Source organism: Gasterosteus aculeatus, chromosome 12 (assembly GCF_964276395.1).
Source record: "Gasterosteus aculeatus chromosome 12, fGasAcu3.hap1.1, whole genome shotgun sequence".
NCBI classification, from domain to species: Eukaryota; Metazoa; Chordata; class Actinopteri; order Perciformes; family Gasterosteidae; genus Gasterosteus; species Gasterosteus aculeatus.
Window position 1 is genome coordinate 19,021,049 of NC_135700.1, and position 18,010 is coordinate 19,039,058.

General features: G+C 47.8%; 1 protein-coding gene and 1 long non-coding RNA gene across 14 annotated transcripts in view; one reads left to right on the forward strand and one right to left on the reverse strand.

Annotated features, from left to right (window-relative positions):
* The window catches only part of chd9 (chromodomain helicase DNA binding protein 9), a 57,871-nt gene that overhangs the window by 14,077 nt on the left and 25,784 nt on the right, over positions 1-18,010 (forward strand). For 10 of the 13 annotated variants that reach the window (XM_040195826.2, XM_040195855.2, XM_040195846.2 and 7 more), the window contains 5 exons: positions 6,333-6,742; positions 15,166-15,271; positions 16,987-17,130; positions 17,626-17,694; positions 17,853-17,908. In XM_040195826.2, the coding sequence (XP_040051760.2) occupies positions 6,333-6,742; positions 15,166-15,271; positions 16,987-17,130; positions 17,626-17,694; positions 17,853-17,908 (785 nt within the window). Of the gene's footprint in view, positions 1-4,005; positions 4,470-6,332; positions 6,743-15,165; positions 15,272-16,986; positions 17,131-17,625; positions 17,695-17,852; positions 17,909-18,010 lie in introns of those variants that run through there. The other 3 variants (XM_040195886.2, XM_078085552.1, XM_078085553.1) reach the window with 1 other exon arrangement.
* Positions 2,307-3,838, reverse strand: LOC144385351 (uncharacterized). Its single transcript, XR_013451592.1, has 2 exons — positions 3,699-3,838; positions 2,307-3,238 (listed from the first exon to the last, which is right to left on the reverse strand). It is a non-coding gene; the product is annotated as an uncharacterized LOC144385351 (long non-coding RNA).

Below are 18,010 nucleotides of genomic sequence, written 5' to 3' on the forward strand. Positions count from 1 at the left end.
CAGCGTTTATGTGCAGTCCTCCAGAGAAGGAGAATGTCTCTGCTAATGGGCCGATGCTCTGTGAGCGCTGTGCTGCAGCCCACATCTGGAAGTTCTGGAAGTCAAACCGCCATCACACCTGTCTGATGGATGCGATCAATCCCCAGCAACAGTGCGTCACTATTGTGTTGGCGAGGGCTGTTTGTTTCATTTGTAAATTAATCAATCGGTGAACATTCTGATTTTCATACATGAAGGATTATTGGCCTTCCATGTTTGGCCAGTTAAGCCTCTGCTGACTTAAACAGAATAAAAAAGTTATAGCTATTTTATTTATAAATACACTATTTTCCCCATTAGCTTATTTTGTCATTGTTCAGCTCCTGTCTTCCTCCTTTGCTCCACTTCTTTTGCTGCTTGTTTTAAAGGAAGCTTTTATCCAATCAGATTCTGCCCAATGTTTGTTATTCAGTATTGTTGTCTCTGATGTAAATAGTATTTCAATGCCCTGTGCGCTTGAGTGTGCAGTGTTGCAGTTCTGATGGATTGTTTTGTCGTGCTTTGTTATATATATGTGACTGGTTGTTCTTGTTGGTTTGCTTTTGTCATTGAGTTAATTACATTGATCCGATTATGCATTGGCCGTTAATTACACAGCATCCTTCCATGAAGTATTCATGTGTCTGCCGTTAGTGTATTTCAAGTTATTGAGCTTTATGTAACATTTTATTTCACTTTAACAAAGAATAACCTGTAACTCTTGCATCCTAATGAGGTCATTAGGTTATTCAACTGTAGTAAGCCGGCACGGAAGGCCCAGCTAGAAAATGCACGGCCCGCCACTGTTGGCCATAGATCAAAGAAAGTAAGCGAACATTGGCACAACTTCTGGTAGGTAAATGTTTAGCAAAAGCTAAACGTGCAGATAATAGAAAATGAGAGGAGTTGGCGAGACGCTCATGTTATCGACGTAGAAGAAGTAATCGTCACAGGGTTAGCTCCAGAACAGTATGCATGCTTTTGTGTGGATTAGATGGCTTGCTCAAGGACGCTTTGGCAGGCACCATTATGCAAGTTGTTTCTCCCAAACCCCTTAATTGCTCCTGCTTTTATAACGAAATAAGCACCTAACCAGTGCCGAAGTGGATCAAAAGGTCTTATTCTTGTCGTACGATGCACCATGGATGTTGTTTCCATTAACATTGAGCGACGTGTCTCCAGCTGGCGCCGCTCTTCACCGTGCGTGTGCGTGCGTGCGTGTGTGTCGGCGTCGGCAGCAGCTGGCTGTAGACTCTTGAAGCACCAGTGGGTGCTCGCCGTCTTGTCATCTTCAGTCCACTGCGAGCTCCAGGCCCTCATTTCCCTAACGGTGCGTTAGGTAAGTGGGAGCGGTGGCAGGGCCGAGAAATGGCCGACGCGGCGCACTAATACACGCTCTTTGATGAGGAAGTAATGGAGTTTTCAGAGACACACACCTGTGCCTCGGCAGCCACCCTACCGCTCTGTCTTTACACACACACACACACACACACCCCCCTCGACCCTCGCTGCCTTTCAGCAGCTCAGCCGCTCCCCCTCCTCTTCCCTCCTTCATGTGTACTAAAGTAAGCCAATCCCCCTCGCACACAGAGCTTAACTGTTTAGTGGCCGTGGAGCAGTGGCTTCGTGACCGCTGGAGCGTGTGTGGACGGTTATTTCTCCTTCCTTTGGCTGTTTTTTGGTTCTGACACACGTACGCAGGCAGACAGTTTCAGTTTTGCCGTCAGTAACGGCCATGTGCTCCCGTCTTTTTAAGCGCCATGTGAATCAGAGGTCGTGTCTGTCGCTTGTCCGCCATTGCAGTGGGAATGCAGGTCGTGTAGTTTTGTCGGCAGTAGCAGCAAGGCAGGACGCCGGTATTTGAGTTAAGGCCCTTTGCGCCGTCTGTGTTTGTAGTCCTCGATTAACCCCCCCCCCCCCCCCCGAGGGGGGCTGTACCCTGGTGAGCCTTATCCGGCCGTGGATTTGTTTAGCTTGGCTGGGACACTGTTACCGAGCTTCTCAGTGACTGCGTGCGCTTCTTTTAAAGTCCAAACTCCAAAGCTGATGGCGGCAGGATTTGCTGGGATATTGTTATGCACGCTGCAGTTGAGTCTGTCTCTAAAGGAGGTACGAAGCTGTAAAATGTAAAACACAAACCACAGAGATGTAGTAAGAAGTTCTACCGGCGCTGGTGTACCCGTGTGTTATCCCGCTGATCTTAAAAACCTCCCCCTGCTACACACACACACACACACACACACATTGACTCGCACATTTTGAATAAAGCTGTCCACACATTTCCAGTTGGTCAGTTGCATATAACTTTAATTAGGTTATCAGTTCGGCTTGCAATGTAAAGCCATATTGTAGCACACAAACGCTCGCCCACATGTTTCACGCCACTTGAATGAACGCACAAAAAAGTAGTGTAGTTTGCTACTGGCTGAGAGCACACAAACAAACCTCCATTGAAGTGTTTTTCAGATATTGTGGCAGCTTCGACTTGATGTTCTAGTGTTTTTTGTTTTTATTGTGACCTTAGCCTAGTCATGCATAAGAGTTTTGTAACCGGTGTTTCACAGACGTGGTGTCGAAAGGCAGACCCCCCCCCCCCCTACTTGCTCCAGGTATGGGGGGGGGGGGGGGGGGGGGGGCAGTTCACGGCTCAATGTGTGAAGCTGCATGAGAATGAACGTGGTGTTGGCTGGGAAAAGACAGCCCGTTAAGCTGATTTTGCGGCGTTAACAAAGATTTAACAGCCGACGGGGGCATCTGTCAGGAACCAACGTCTGTCCCGGCAGTGCCAGTAGTGCCTCGGGCCAGCGGCGTGCCTCCGCATAATTCCCTGATAGCATGTGCCCGGCGGTGTGCACGTGGGCCTCCTGCATCGCCCTGCCAGGTCGCCCTGATAGGCTGTCGCGCTGATCCTGGATCTGCTCCGGCAGCTGAGGAAGCGTCGCTTGCCTTGTACACATTTATTTTTAATTTCTGCATAGCGCGAGTCGTGGCAGGGCGACCCGGCCTTGACCTCGCCGGTGGAGACGCGGCACCGCGTGGTCGGGGGAACATCACGTCTGCTTTGCACAGTGCTCACCTCTCAATGATGGCAACCGGGTGTGCAGTTTGTTGTTGGGAATGCATTTTTCGTCCTCTGGAGGATTTGGTCCCTCTGCTTGCTCATCCACATTTTACTCAATGCTGTTTCCATCAAATAAATCTGCACGTGATTGGCAGTAACCTACATGGGGACGAAATAAAACACAATCTGGGGTTGTGTTTGTAATCCAGTACTTTGGGGGTTAAGTTGTGAAAGTTAATGTAATAACTGCTAGCACCATCTGCTGGCCTACTTCCTTACAAAGAGAGAGAGAGAGAGAGGGAGAGAGAGGGGGACCTTGTGAGTGAGCGAGCAAGAGAGAGAGAGCGGAAAACGAGTCTGGGTTTTAACGACATCTCTAATATTCATGCTCATGCATTTCGCTGCTTTGTGCTCTCATTTTCCGCCGCTCTGCCTGCCAGACTCCCGAGCCCAGCACACGCGCCCCGGCCAGGGAGAGGGTGAGGGCAGCGGGGGAGAACGAGGAAAAGGACGAGCAGGAGGTGTGGGGGGGGGGGTGGGCAGAGAAAAAGGAGGAACAAAACAAGCGAGCGAGCTGACACGAAAGCCCTTCTGTGGTTAATAAAAAGGAGCGACCTACCTCGTCCCGGCTGGGTGAAGGACACCGTGGGCGCGAGGAGAAGGGGAAACGGCACAGCGGAAAAGAGCAAGAAATACCAGGGACGCGGCTCGGGGAGGAGCGGCGGGCGGAAAAGAGGAATCAATGAGAGGGGAGGAGAGAGGAGCCGGGGGAAGGCAACTCTGACACGCGCGCTCACTAGGGGGGGGGGGAGAGCGAGGGAGACTGGTGGTGGTGGTGGAGGAGTCGGACGGCGGCGAGGCAGCACGCAGCAGCGGAATGAGAGCTTCCTGGACTGCCACGCACCTCCTCTACCGCCCACAGCGCTGCTCCCGCATCACCCTGTGAAGAGACAAACGAGGGTGAGAGGGGGGGAGAGAGAGAGAGAGAGCTCCCATGCGCTCCTCTTGAGCCCTGCCGGCTGGGGGGGGAGGAGGAGGAGGAGGGAGAGAGAGGAGGGGACGAGGGGCTCCGGCGCTCTCTCACTGCCTCAGGAGGAAGAAGAGCTGACCGGGAGGAGGAGGAGGAGGAGGAGGAGGGGAGGCCAACTAGGAGAGAGGGAGGGGGGGGGGGGGGGGACTCAAGAAAGAGTGAGAGAAAAAACGACTGTTGAAAGGGGAAGAGAGCGAGTGTGTGTTTGGTAAGAGAAAGCGCCAGCGAGCCACGGAGAGAGTGAAGAACCCGGCGAAAGGCTTTTGTCAGCCGGCCGGAGGAGGAGGAGGAGGAGGGGAGGAAAGAGGAAGGAAAAAGAGAAACTCCACCATGTCTACAGTGAAGAGGCCAAGAGGAAGGGTAAGTGAGCTGCTCTGAGAGCTGGGAGGGAGGAGGAGGAGGAGGAGGAGGAGGGACGAGGGCGGTTAGAGGGGGGGGGGGGGGGGGAGGAGGGGCCCGGCAGGAACTGAACAACCTCCTCTGCTACTGGCTCCTGCTGCACTGCCGCCATCTTGAACTCATTGCTGCTTTTATTTTTCTCCCCTCCGTGCTCATTTGCTTCACCGTGCTGGACTAGTATCAATGCACGCCGCGTTTACAGTGTCATCCCCCCTCCCCCCTCCCCCATTACACTTCCTACTCATTCCATACGTCTCGTTCCCACGCTTGTGTACCGTACGTGTAGCGTGTGTGTGTCGTCCGTGAGTTGAGCCTGTCACTCACTCGGAGAGAGCACACGCCACATGTGGAAACGAGGGGGTGAGAGTGACGGAACGCTGGCCGAGCCCAAACTGGGCTGTAAAGGTCCCCGTCGCTTGCAGGGGGACGGCGTGCTGCTGGGGGTTGAGGGGCTGAAATCACTGCAGTGCTGGCAGGCTGTAATTTAAAGTTATTTATAGATGTATTACACGGCTGCAGCGCTCGCAGTTTTTGGTGCATTTCTGTCTGTTCTCTCTCTCTCTCTCTCTCGCTGCCTCCCCGTCTCTCTGATTGAAGGCTGTTTTCCTTTCTTTCATGTGCCCTCATGTTCTTCCGCTCTCGAGCGTTACTTTCAACCCCTCCCCCCTCTTTTTTTTTTTTTTTTTAATAACATGAACTTGAATGAGAACATTCCAGCATGATCCAGTACATTTCCCCCTAATAGCCTCAGCAGCGTTGCACACGTGAGAATCATAATGCAGCCTGTGTGTGTGTGTGTGTGTGTGTGTGTGTGTGTGTGTCCCCTTCCTTCCAAATGAAACGGTAGTTATTCAACCCCGCCCCCCCCCCCACACTTTGTTGGCGAGGTTCAAGCTATTTCTCTTTATTTAGCTCGCAGTGAGAGAGAAAAAAAAAAAAAGAAAAAGCGCGCCGCGCCCGGGCCATGTAGACATCCGCGCGTTTTTAGATTAGGTCGTCCATTTCTGGGTTTTCCTCTGCGTTGAGCTCAAGGCCCACCAGAAGACACTTGTGTGTGAGCATAACCGCAGTCACAGCATCTATTATGCACACGTTGTCATGCATGAGCCCCGGCTGGAGGACGCACGTCTGTGAGGCTCGCTGGACTCACTGATGTTTACCGGACCTCCTTTCAATGCCACGCGGTAAAAAACAATCCCACTGGTATCGGGGCGCCGTGAGTTTCCAAGTCGCACGTTTTCCCACTGATCTGAATGAATGCTTTGGAGTGGGGCGGGGGGGTGGGGGGGGCAGCAACAAGCTCTCCCCCTCCCGGACGGTTGTTTTTATTTCAAGGAGGAAGAGAGGTGCACCGCGTTCTGTAAGGTTTCCTTGTACGCCTCATTCGTTCATACACATCGGGCATAAATCACAACCTCATTGTTCTTCATTGTATCATTATCTGCAGTACGTTACAAAATACAAAGACGGTTCACTTCAAACAAATGAATGATTTGTGCTACTGGGCTGTATGAATTGAATTGACTTGTTTCCTCGTTCGGGAGAAATGCAGAATTATGTGGTTGAAGATTTGCGTCAAAAACTGCGTTTGGTATTTTTTGGTGAAGATCTAAATCTTGTTGCTCATCAGCTTTCTTGTTTAGTCAGCTTCACAGGTCAGTTGTCAACTTTCTATGTCTCTGTGCCACTTGTTTTTTCTGTAGCACATACGGTTCGGCAGCTGAGCTTGAGTTGTTTTCATCTAGAATAGATGACATCATGCCTGTAATGTTTGATAATGATTCTAAAACAATTTCCTGCTTCCACTTCTCCCTCTTTGCGCAGCCTCGAAAGAACACAAATGGTCCCGTCAGCCAAGTTCGGGTCCTCAGCCCCCCAGTGAAGAGCAGCTCGTCGTCGTCCTCCTCTTCCTCGTCGTCTTCGTCCTCATCCAGCTCCCCGTCGGAGAAAAGGACGCCGCGGAGGACGCATCATCAGATGGAGCTGGCTACACAGGACAAGCAGGAGAAGGCTAATCGGATAATATCAGAGGCCATAGCGAAGGCCCGGCAGCGCGGGGAAAAGAACATCCCCAGAGTCATGAGTCCGGAGAGCTTCCCCAGCTCTTCATCGCAGCACAAGCACCGCAAGCGCGAGCACAAGAAAGGAAACGGCAAGGCCCGGCCCAAAGAGAAGGCCTGTAGGAAGGCCTGCATCGTGCCCTCCGCCAAGCCCAACAGGAAGGCAAAGATTGGGTACGTAGTCGAAATGCACCATCACTTGTTGTAGTTGTCAGTGGGGCATGGCAGAATATCCCTCTCCAACACGGCCAGAACCAGTGAATGAACGACGAGCTGTCGACAAAGCCTGACATACTGACGGGGAATTTATGCTGACATGTAATGCACTTTTTGTCACAAATCAATTAATGTATCAAAATATATTTTTAATTTAATAATATGCTAAATCCTAGAATTAACAAATGGAATTAATTATTAATCTGATAGGATCTGATAGATAGATATATCAGATCCTTTTACCAAACGCAGACTGATTGTAACAAAGTCCCGGTAAGACCAGCTATTCAATGCTAACACGATGCTGTCACTGTAAGGGTGAAATACTAAAAGAAGAAAACTAAACCTGAGGGGACATTTGAGATTTTTGGTGGCATAAGATGTTGGTGTTGTGAAACGTTTAACTTGAGAAGGACACATTTGCTGCTGCTCGTTTTCATCCGGCGATCTCAAGGACGTCTCTCTCCGCGAGATCTATATAGGGCACCATAAATACAATCTGAACTTTCCTATAAATATAAAATCAATCTCTTTTTAGAGGACAAGTTGTAGTCTGTTGGGATTGAGCTGACGATCCAAGCATTTTTACTTTAGTAATGAAATCGTTGTTAAGCGCGTGGCTGTTCTAGACGCTGCATACGTTTCACTCTGTTTGGATCGCTCACCTTCGCCTGCCGCCTGCACCCTTATTGGCTGTTGACTCATTCTGCCTGCTGACGTACCGACTGGTTTTGCTGCTACGTGATTCTGTGAAATTTCTGCCCGCGGTTGCCAAGACGGAAGCTCAAAGTCCGACAAAATTTACAGCACGCCATAACAATAAACCCGGCTCCGTCACCAGCGCAGACATGGGAGCAGCAAACAAAGGCCGCTCGAAGAAAGTACCGCTGATGTATAGATACCGCGATCTGCCTCCCATCCCCCTGTTTAACTGCCATAAGCCACACCCAGCATAATATATTGGAATATCAGATGGTGCAGATGTGAGGGGGAGGGCGTGCAGCGGTGTACGGGGGGGGGCGCAGCAGGCTGAAGGAAAAGGAGGACTATTAGCAAGCTGTAATGTCAGATTGTGCCGCTGAAAGCGACTGACAATCGTCAACAGGGATATCTGGCTGACAGCGATGTCGATCAATGATTACATGAGCTGCAGTGGAGGGAGAAGAGCTGTTTCAGACAGTGGATGTTGCTTGGTGTGTGCGTGTGTGTGTGTGCGTGTGTGAGAAAGTTGTCTGTGCTGATGTTTTTGAAAAGACGGTGAGATGATTGAGGAAAAGTTGTGAGCGTTCCACCAACTTTTTAGCTCTGGTTGGCCGTACGTTTGGAGTGTCGCTGACAGTAACTCTGACCTGCCGAGTTATTTCAACGGATTGTTGATCCGCCGGCGTAAACTGAGCATGCTCCGTTGTTATCATTAAATAAAGCTCTGTTTGATCATGCAAATGAACTTTGAGACGGGACGCTTCTGAAGTTGAGGTAGTAGCTTTGCTGTGCACGCCCACCTCGCAGAAACGGGGACGAAGCGCAGCTTTTAATCTAACGCAATCGTTCGAGATTGTCACCGAAAATGTCCTTGTGTTCCAAAGTAAGGAGTTGTGTAACCTGTTCTTATTCAGTGCACCCAGACTTGGCCGACGTGCAGAAAAAGGCATCAGATTAGGGAGCATGTAACGTAACCTGCTCATGGAGCCAAATATTGTCTCAACCTTTAAAATAACATTCATTGCGTCATGCATTTCAGCCATTTTGAAATGTCAAATTCCTCTTCTTATTTCTTTTTCTGCTCGATCGGTCCGATCAGACGACAGACTGGCTCCATAGCTTTGAGCTTTGTATCTCAATCTAAAGTTAAAGACACGGTCAGATGTCTTCTTCTCGTTGGTGTTTGTATTAATGCTACAACTGTGCTGCATTCTATTAACCTCTTTCAAACGTAATAAAATCTAAAGGGTTGAGTCTGATTGTGACCCCCCCCCCCCGTTGTTTGTCCCGCTTTATGAGATCTGAATTTGGTGACGCTGTGACTTTGTATTCAGTGGTTTCATATGTGTGAGAATCCTTTCACAGTTCTTTTTTTAGGATGTGGCTGCTGCCCCGGCCTTTTTCAGTTGTAGCGCCTGTGTGCTTTTTCCATTTTTTTATTGTTTTTAAGCGAGAAAAGTGATTCAGACGTATGGCTCGTGGTGCAAATGTGGAACTGACGTGTAATTCTGTCTGAGAAGAGGCTTGTGGGAGTGTGTGAATATTTTTGTCCCGAGGTATAAAGACGCATAGCTGGTGCGTACTCGTAGTAAAAGCTTTCCTGGGGAGCCGCACTGACGCAAGGAAGTTTGAAGACTCGTACAAAAACCATCCCGGTCAGTCTCAACCTAATGAACTACAAGCGTGCCTCCTTTTCTCCCTTTGTTTGAGCCACATAAATATACAGAGACGGGTGTTTGCTCATCTCTGCAGTTGAAAGGTCGTTTAGAGAGGCTGGTACTGGGAGGAGGGTCCCGGCCACATGCGCGCTCCACCCAGGATCTCCCCATGAACTATTAATGCTTCATGTCTGCAGAACCTGCTAGTCCCGTGTGTGTGTGTGTGTGTGTGTTTTTTGGTGTGGTTGGTGTTCAGTACGTGTGGTTTGTGTTCAGCGTGTGTGCTCGTATTAGAGCGTTGCCCTAATTGTACAGCTCTGCTTCTCTGAGGCCAGCGCCCTGTCGTCACTACAATCCTCGATTCCATTTAATCGCGAGTAACAGCCTTCCGTATTACTTTACTGGTTTACTCCACCAGCAGGTTTTGGGGGGAAGGGGGGGGGGGGGTCACATCATCACATGGAAAACCAGTCTGCCTGATGAGAAAGCAGCTGAATAAAATATGGACTCACCAGCCGCTGTGGCAGGTGGACCAGCAACATGCCACGTATCCAAGAGAAGGAGGAGGGGGGGATTGAAGTGCTTTAATATCGAGAGGGGCTCCTGATCTGAGGGTGTTTGAGGGAATTACAACCACCCGAGAAATTGTCGGGAAACTAAATGGGATTCAGTTTTTGTTAACAACATTCTCTGTCTTTAATTCTTGGCTGGAACTTTGATAAAACGGTGCTGGATGGGGAAAAACCCTGGAGAATTACTATTCATCTGATAAAAAAAAAGTTTACTCATTTACGGTAAAAGTGTTTGTATTCTTTTCTACTTAAAATCAGTAATTGTAGATGGTGGCTCCTTTTTTATTTTGCATGTTAGGAATAAGGGTTTAGTGGGTCTTCCATGCACCAATTGACTGAATGGCCTCTTTAAGGTAAAGAGTCTCACATTCATCATTGCTCGTCTATCTTATCTATGTAATAAGGGATTTTTGGGAGGCTAACTAGGGGGATTCCCTGTATCTAATAATGCATGTGCTGAGAGGAGTGATCCATTTTTAGTTAGAGATATTGCTGTACATTTTTGTATTTTAGCATTTCAGCAACTTTCTTTATTTTCATTAAGCAAAGCCACTGATCTTCTAATGGGTACAAGCGGAACATGTGAGTATCGAGCCATTTCCAAAATCTACCCTTGGGTGAGGCGCGGGTTATCTAACAGGCCAGGGTTGACTGATCACAGCTCTGTCTGTGCTGGAATTTTTTTTTTCCTTCTAGGCAGCCTACCTGCTGGAAAATAAGCTCCCATAATCATCAGATGAAAGCACTTTGTGCCGCTCATTCCCTTCTTGCTTTCTCCCTCCTCCTCCTCCTTTACCTTTTTTTCTCTTTCTTTTTTTTCCTTATATAAATTTGCTCAAAGCCGTGCGCACTGTATTGCCTGTGAGCATGTTCCGAATATGCTGATACAACAAAGCAGCAGGATAGCAGGAAAATATCAAACAAAATGGTGCTCGTGAGATCAATTACATGATAGAAAATGGAGGTTTAAGTCTAGCGTATACGCAGCAGCGTATAGCCGTTCATATTTCACAGCCTGCCTGCAAGCCGTCTAATCTCTTTCCCCTCACTTTTTCATTAGGAAGCCCTAAAGCCTTTTTTTTTTAATTGAGTGATTTCCCGGTTTAATCCCTAGCAGGGTGCATACGTGTGCATGTTGGTGTGTGCCTGTGTGGGATGTAGAGACGCATTAGTGTGTTGTTAGTCTTCGAGTTAAACGTCATTAGTAAACACGCTCCGGTTGGTGTGTGTGTGTGTGTGTGTGTCTCTACGTGCATGTGGGTTGCACATTTGTTCTGATGTTTGCAGATTAAAGCAGAAATCCCCCGTGTGTCCATGTGCACTGTGCTGATACAGTGTTTGTCTTTTGAGAGGCTTGCTGGTGCTGTTACTGCTGTTTCCAGTTGTGTGCTCTAACGCACTGAGATTATAGCCCTCCATTCATAAGAAGGGGGGATTTCCTGTTGAGGACCAGCACTACTGTCTCCCCTCATGATGAGAGAGAGAGACACACACACACACACACACACTTAACAGGAGTTTTAAAGAATCCCCTGTCAAACACCATCAGAATTTCCCCGGGAGACGCTCTCAAAGGCGAGGAAGGTCTCTTGAGATGTCGCCACATTGCAGTCCTGGTTCTGCATAGCACTCTCACTTCTTGGTTGTATTAAAATGAAATACACACACACACACACACACTCCCAGTGGCGGCCTGCCAAGTAGGGCAGGACAACACTGGGGGGACGAGGCATGGAGGTTATTTGGCACATTAGGAGGATGGGAGCTAAGCAGGCCTCCAACAGAACTAGCCCATCACTCTGAGAGAGGAGCTAGCGGTAGCCTAGCATTAAGGATCACTCTGTGATGTCACACCGGGGGCAGCTGTAGTCTAATTACAGATGCAAGATTATGTCTGGAGGACGGCCTCTTTAAATCCTGGTGGGGAGGCAACAACTTTTTCTCCTCCATCAGTAAACACACATTAAGGGCAGCCGGCACCATCCAGGTGGAATTGCATGTTTGCAAAAGGAGGTGGTGTGAATAGTGACACGAGAGGTGGTGTCTAACGCTGCTGCGCCTTCTCAAGCAAACGCTCGGCTGGTGACAAATCCATTCCTCTTTGTGCTGCTGTTCTTTTGCAAGAGCGAAACATGTCGGTTTTCACAAAGCTCCCTGACAAACGTTTCTGTATTTCCTAACGTGTCTCGATGACCCAGAACCAGTTTTTAAGGCAGGCATGCAGAACCTGTTCAGCCCGTTGAAGACCAGGTTCAATCGTCTCCGCGCTGTTGAGCACGGCCGAGCGGGTCGAATGTCGAATGACCAGCGTGTGTTCTAACAACACTGCAAAAAAAACCCGAGGCCTTGTGAATGCGCTCCTCCACAATCGGCCTCGGGCGCGTGCTGTACCGCTACGGCAGAGCTGGTCGGAGGATGAGGTTCCATGTGTTCATTTGGTTGACCACCAGTTCTGCCTGAACTCCATGGTTTGGGCGGGTTTGCTCCTTTCACCGCGGAGCAGGATCGTGAGAGGAGACGCCTTCCGCAAATAAACTTCAAATAACTAAAACAAACTTCTTGAAATCTGACTGTAGCTCGTTTGAGTTCATTTTTCAGTGCGTCATGCAGGCAGCGTTCTGCAAGTTGCAGGAACTGCTGTGGAGCAAACTGAGGTTATCATGTCAACTTCTTCTTCTTCTTCTGCTTATCGAGTGTTTTCGCCTTCTAACCATCACGCAGCAATCCCTCTCTTATGGTTCAAGGTCAGCCGATAGGGTTCCTCTGCAATGTTCCCTGCCTGAGCGAAAGCTCTTTAGCTCCTCAGTGGTTCACATTGAGACTTGATCCCAAAGAACTAGAACAACTTAAACTGCTTCCAGGCCTCGTTTCCTTTGTAAGGGGTTAAGTCTTCCCTGTGATTTGAGAAAATATATTTCACCTTGTGGCGAAGCTGCCAAGGCAAAGGGAGGGTTCGCATTAGCATTGGTGCTAGTAAACTCCCGGGTGGTCCTGTGTATCAGCCACAGCGGAACTGGGCGGGCTGTAACCATCACGTGCGTGCGTGCGTGCGTGCGTGCGTGTGTGCGTGTGTGTGTGTGTGTGTGTGTGTGTGTGTGTGTAAAGGAATACACACTTTTCAGCATGTTTATCTCTTCCATGCTTTTGTTAGTGCTGCAACAATGAAACAAAACATTGTCAAATGTTAAAGAATATGCAGCTATGTTGATGATGAATTGATCCGTTTGAGTAATGGTTTAATGCAGCCTTAGCTTACATAGTGCACAGCATATTACAGTACTCATGAGCCACCCCACCATCAACGTGCTCGGTCTGTTCCCGCTCACTCCATGATTTCACAGCCCTCAAGAATCAAATTTCACACTCCAGGTTTTTCTATATGAGGATCGCAGAGATGCTTATCCCTGTTAGATGCTTTTAGCTGCTTAACTGCTGCCCGTTGGAGGGTGTTCTGCTTCGCCCGTATCCCAGTCAGCATTCATTGGGTGGACAAAAGGCTTTTTTATTTTTTATTTTCTCCAATTCATCTAGGTTGCACAGCTGGTTCTCTTTGCCCATTTGTGTCACTCTGACTCTGCACATTTCCCAACCATTCGTAGTGTCAGTGGACATGTGCTGGTGTTGTTTTTCACAGGAAGTGACATCACCATTAACATTGCCGCCCACATTGCCAAATGTTGCATGGCAACCATAAAGTGTCACTGTCAAGAGGATTTATGAAATGTAATATCATCTAGAGGGGGCAGGGACGGCTGTTCAGCAGCGTTGCTGGAAGAAACTGTTTTCTACTTTCCACATACAAGAATAGGTGTGTGTTTGTGTGTGTGTGTGTGTGTCTCTCTGTTCTACTCGCACACTGATTGCATTATATAGTACATAGGTCTGGCACGGCTACTGCAAACTTTAAACTGCCCTAAAGGTATGAGGGAGTGTGAAAGCTGTCGAGTGGAGTCTGTGATGGAGGTGAACCATGACGCCGCCGCTCGTAGCACAACCAGAACAGTGTATAAATACATCCGAATAAATCTAAATACATTGATTCGATAAAAAAAACAAAGACGGCCTTTCTTTTAAACGGTCGACTATCTAATAAACCGCCTTAACCTGCCGCCTCGCTGCTATCTGTCTGTCTAGTGGGTCCGCTCGGTGTCTGAAGCACTGACTTGCTGTCCAACAGAATTAATGTTTGCTGACAATAGAAGCTATTGGCAAGCGTGGGAATCTTTAGTTCACACTCGCTACGAGTCTGCTACGTGTGATCTCGTGTGAAGGAGCCCCAATGGGACGTCCTTCCCGCCGGAGACATACCTGCTCTTGCAACAGATTCTCACGTGTGGAGGACGGAGCGCGTGTGCCTGCGCAGTAAGGCCTTGCGGGTTTTTAATGTTTACGAAAATTCGTTGGAGAGAGTGGAGATTCTGTAGCGTGCCGGGATGATAGCAGCGTCGACAAGCCCCGGTTTTGGCGCCTGTGGCTTCCAAGAGATAATGTGGGGAGAGGCGCACGATAGGAAGTGTGTGCATGTGTGGTGAGAATGTGTGCGTAAAGGTTGCGGAAATGACATGCCACTTCGTGCGAATAAGAGTGTTGAGGATGAAGCACTGGCAAAAAAAAAAGATGAAAGTTGAATCATTGTGTAATCTGCTGCAATCTGAGCTCCTGATATTATCACATCGCAGCAGTCTGTGTTGGTACTACAATGGTGCAATTAGGCCATGGTGAGAATTTCAACACCCACAAACCAGCCATGGCAACTTAAAGGGAAACATATTGGCCCGATTCTGATCAAATAATTTTCTCGTGAGAACCTGCACAGGGTTGTGCAAGTGCAGCATATATTGTTTTTAACGCGCTGCTTATTAGTATGACCGCTGTCACTCATTTCCATTAAAGTCAGCCCCCTCACCCAAGTAGGTAGAGGTATTTTTCATCATTGTCAGATTCATTTTACTATTCCTGTCTACAGTCTCATTACATTAGGAGGTCAAATGACGGTAGCGGGGAGACCTGCCAGGAGCGAGTTGCAGTAGTCCAAGCGGCAGATGACAGAGCCTGAATCAGTACCTGCGCTGCCTGCTGAGTGAGAAGGGGACGTGTTCTCCTGATGTTGTAGAGCGTGTATCTACAGGACCGTGTTGTCGCAGTGATGTTGGGAGTCAGGGAGAGTTGGCTGTCGAGTGTCACGCCGAGGTTCCCAGCAGTCAAAGTGGGCGTTAACACGGAGTTGCCAAAGTTAACCGTTGAGTCTCCATGTTAAGAGATTCTTAAACCTGGACTTGACGGCGGATTAAATACCGATGATGATCTCTGGTCACCTCTGGGCCATGACAAAATAAAACGTTGCATTTGTCACTACCGTATGAATGTGGAACATTTTTATTGCACGAGTTTCATTCACTCCGCTGCCCTCTCGTCATTCGTATTCATGGTCGGCCTTTCCTCCCCGCAGGAAAATAGTCATCAAGATAGGGAAGAGGAAGAAGCGAAAGCCGGAGTCTTCGGAGGATTCGGACGATGCCCCCCACCCTCGACACGCCGCTAAAGATGACGACTCCGTAAGATCCTGCATGTACACACACACACCCACACACTGACATATAAACCTACAATACAAGTCGTTGTTCTTCTAATTGGGGCGGTAATGCTTGGGAATAGCGTATCTCATCCCACTTAATCATATTAGAATATTAACCCTAAACCGTGAGACGGCGCTCTTCGGTGAGTTATACGCCCTCGCCTTATGAGACGGAAAACTTACGGGACGTTCTTGATCTTTTGTCTGTTGCCATTATGTAACAAGGCCGCGGGCGAAGTGAGGTTCCTCCGTGTGACTGACGTTGAGCCAACAGGGAGGCTTCTCAGATTTAGCTAAAGCCCTGTTGGACTGACTCTGTGGGTCATACAGTGCTATCGCAAGTACAAGTGCTTATCTGCGTTGATGACGAAGACATCAGCAACTCGGCGTTATTTAGGTCAATGCACCAACAATAGCAGTCTCCAGTTCTTCATTTAAAAGGAAATGGTTGCCACAGCAGCAAGAGAAATTAAAATCCTCCAGGGATTTCATGTTTGTTTGATTACATTAGTGTCATTAAGTGATCAGATATTTTTTTTAATTGATATCCAGATTCTATTTTTCACCAAACACAAGGTACCAGTGTGGAAAATTAGTCATTTCTTACCCGACATTGATGTTTTTCAAGATACAAGCAAGGTGCAATGGGGAAGGGAGGGGTCTGATACTTCTTCAGACCCGTTTAGAGTCATCGATTGACCCAAGGGGCGCGTCTTTGGGGGGGAGAAACCCCGCTGCTGTGGGCATGACATGCAAACTAAACACAGAAGGGCGGCCTTAGATGTATCTGTTTTTTTTCTTTTACCTTTTGGTTTCTGCAAAGTCCCAGTAGATATTTCCCACGACTGAATGATTGGGGATTAGAAGTGACTTTGCGGCCCTCCTCAGCTGCCTCCCCCCCCTTTCCCTTTTGCCTCCCATTCAGATTAATGCCTATAATATAGCTACGCTGGTTAAATGCTGCCCATTGCCTTGATGGATACGGTCCGTGAGGACTCAATTAGGGCGATCCTGTGAAGTCAGAGCACCGTGGCTGACGGCTGGAAACAAAAAAAGGAAGCATTGCCACCTCAGGGGTTCAGCATTACGCGACAGATTTGGCTGCGCAGCTTCTGGTCACCATCGGGTTTGGGGATCTGAGGGTGTATCTCCACGGAGATATTGTACTCCATACTTAATTAACTTTGGCTCGGTGGCATTTGTTCCTAATTAACTACATTATACCATCAGAAGGGGCTCATGTATTGGTGAAGGATACAGCAGCCCACACATATGATAATTATAAAGGCTTGACAGGAAGGAATAGAAATAAGCTGGATATGAAAGCACTCCTATGTGTTGGGGGAAGGTTTCAGCAAATATTTTTTAATAAATGTGGTAAATATATCAACAGAGCTACTTGTTGAATCAAAATGATGGATTGAACAATGTCTCAGACACCAAAAAACGTTGGATCAGCCTTTGATAATGAGCTTTATTGCTATAATATACGTGTAAAATAGAAATATCCATTTCCTAACTAGACCATTATGGTACACGTGGAGAATAATCCATTTAATGTTATAGAAGTAGGCAGTAAGCATCATTAGTTTAGATCAAACCTGCCCCCAAACTTTATTCTAATTTTGTTTCAGCAGTGATATTGATGTATGAATTGTAAATGTCCTCCTCACACTTTTCCCTTGGCTTTCCCAGAAGAGGCGATCCAATCGCCAGGTGAAGAGGAAGAAATACTCCGAAGAGCTGGAGGCCAGATTGTCGGATGACGAGGTCAAGGTTATCGTCAAAGCCAAGAAGACCAACGCTGCAGCGTCCAAGTCTGCTGTTCAACTCTTTGTAGTAAGTAGTTCTGCCTACAACTCCCACCATTCAAATGTGTCTGGGAATACATGAGTAATGTTGTGCAGAGATACTCATCACTTCCATCGCTGATGAATCGTCAATGTTATTTCTGGTATTTGTTGTGCTTACGAGGAATTCACGTTTGTCACAATGATGCAGACGAATGTGGTCAGTGTTGTGGCGCACAGCGTGCCGTTCTCACGTTGTGACTTTCGCACCGGGGCCGCTGCAAAACAATTCTACTTTTTTTATACTCTGCAGCAAACTATCACAAATATGCCAAAGTTTGACTTCCAACCATCGTCTCGTCTATTTAGATATGGAATAAAAACAAGGGGGTGTAGAGACCTCAGGAAGAGATCAACTGTGTACAGACTGTTTATCTCCGTTTTTTGTATCTATCGCACACTGAAGTTATGCAAATACTTTCTGTTCGAGGGAAATGGGGAGTCACACTTGTCGTTAAATGTTTGCTGTCCGCTGCATCCGCAGGAGAATCCCAGCGAAGAGGACGCTTCCGTTGTCGACAAAATCATGTCTTCTCGCATCATTAAGAACGAGGTGGGAATCTTCTGCCGCTACGATACCTGCTTTTACTTGATTGCTTTGTTTTTAATCAAAATTCAAAATGTACTTAATGAAATGGCATCAAACAGCTAATAATGATCTCAAAGATGAAATGGAAGTTGGTCTGTAATTATTATTATTATTTTTTACAGGTTTCTCCAGGAGTGGTGGTCGAAGGGGAGGAGTTTTTTGTCAAATACAAAAACTAGTAAGTTCACTTGCAGTTTGTTTTGAATTACAAACGTTTGTTATGAATAATGATCTGAGCCGTGTATTCCGAAATAGTAGAAATCTAATGATCTGTCATCCA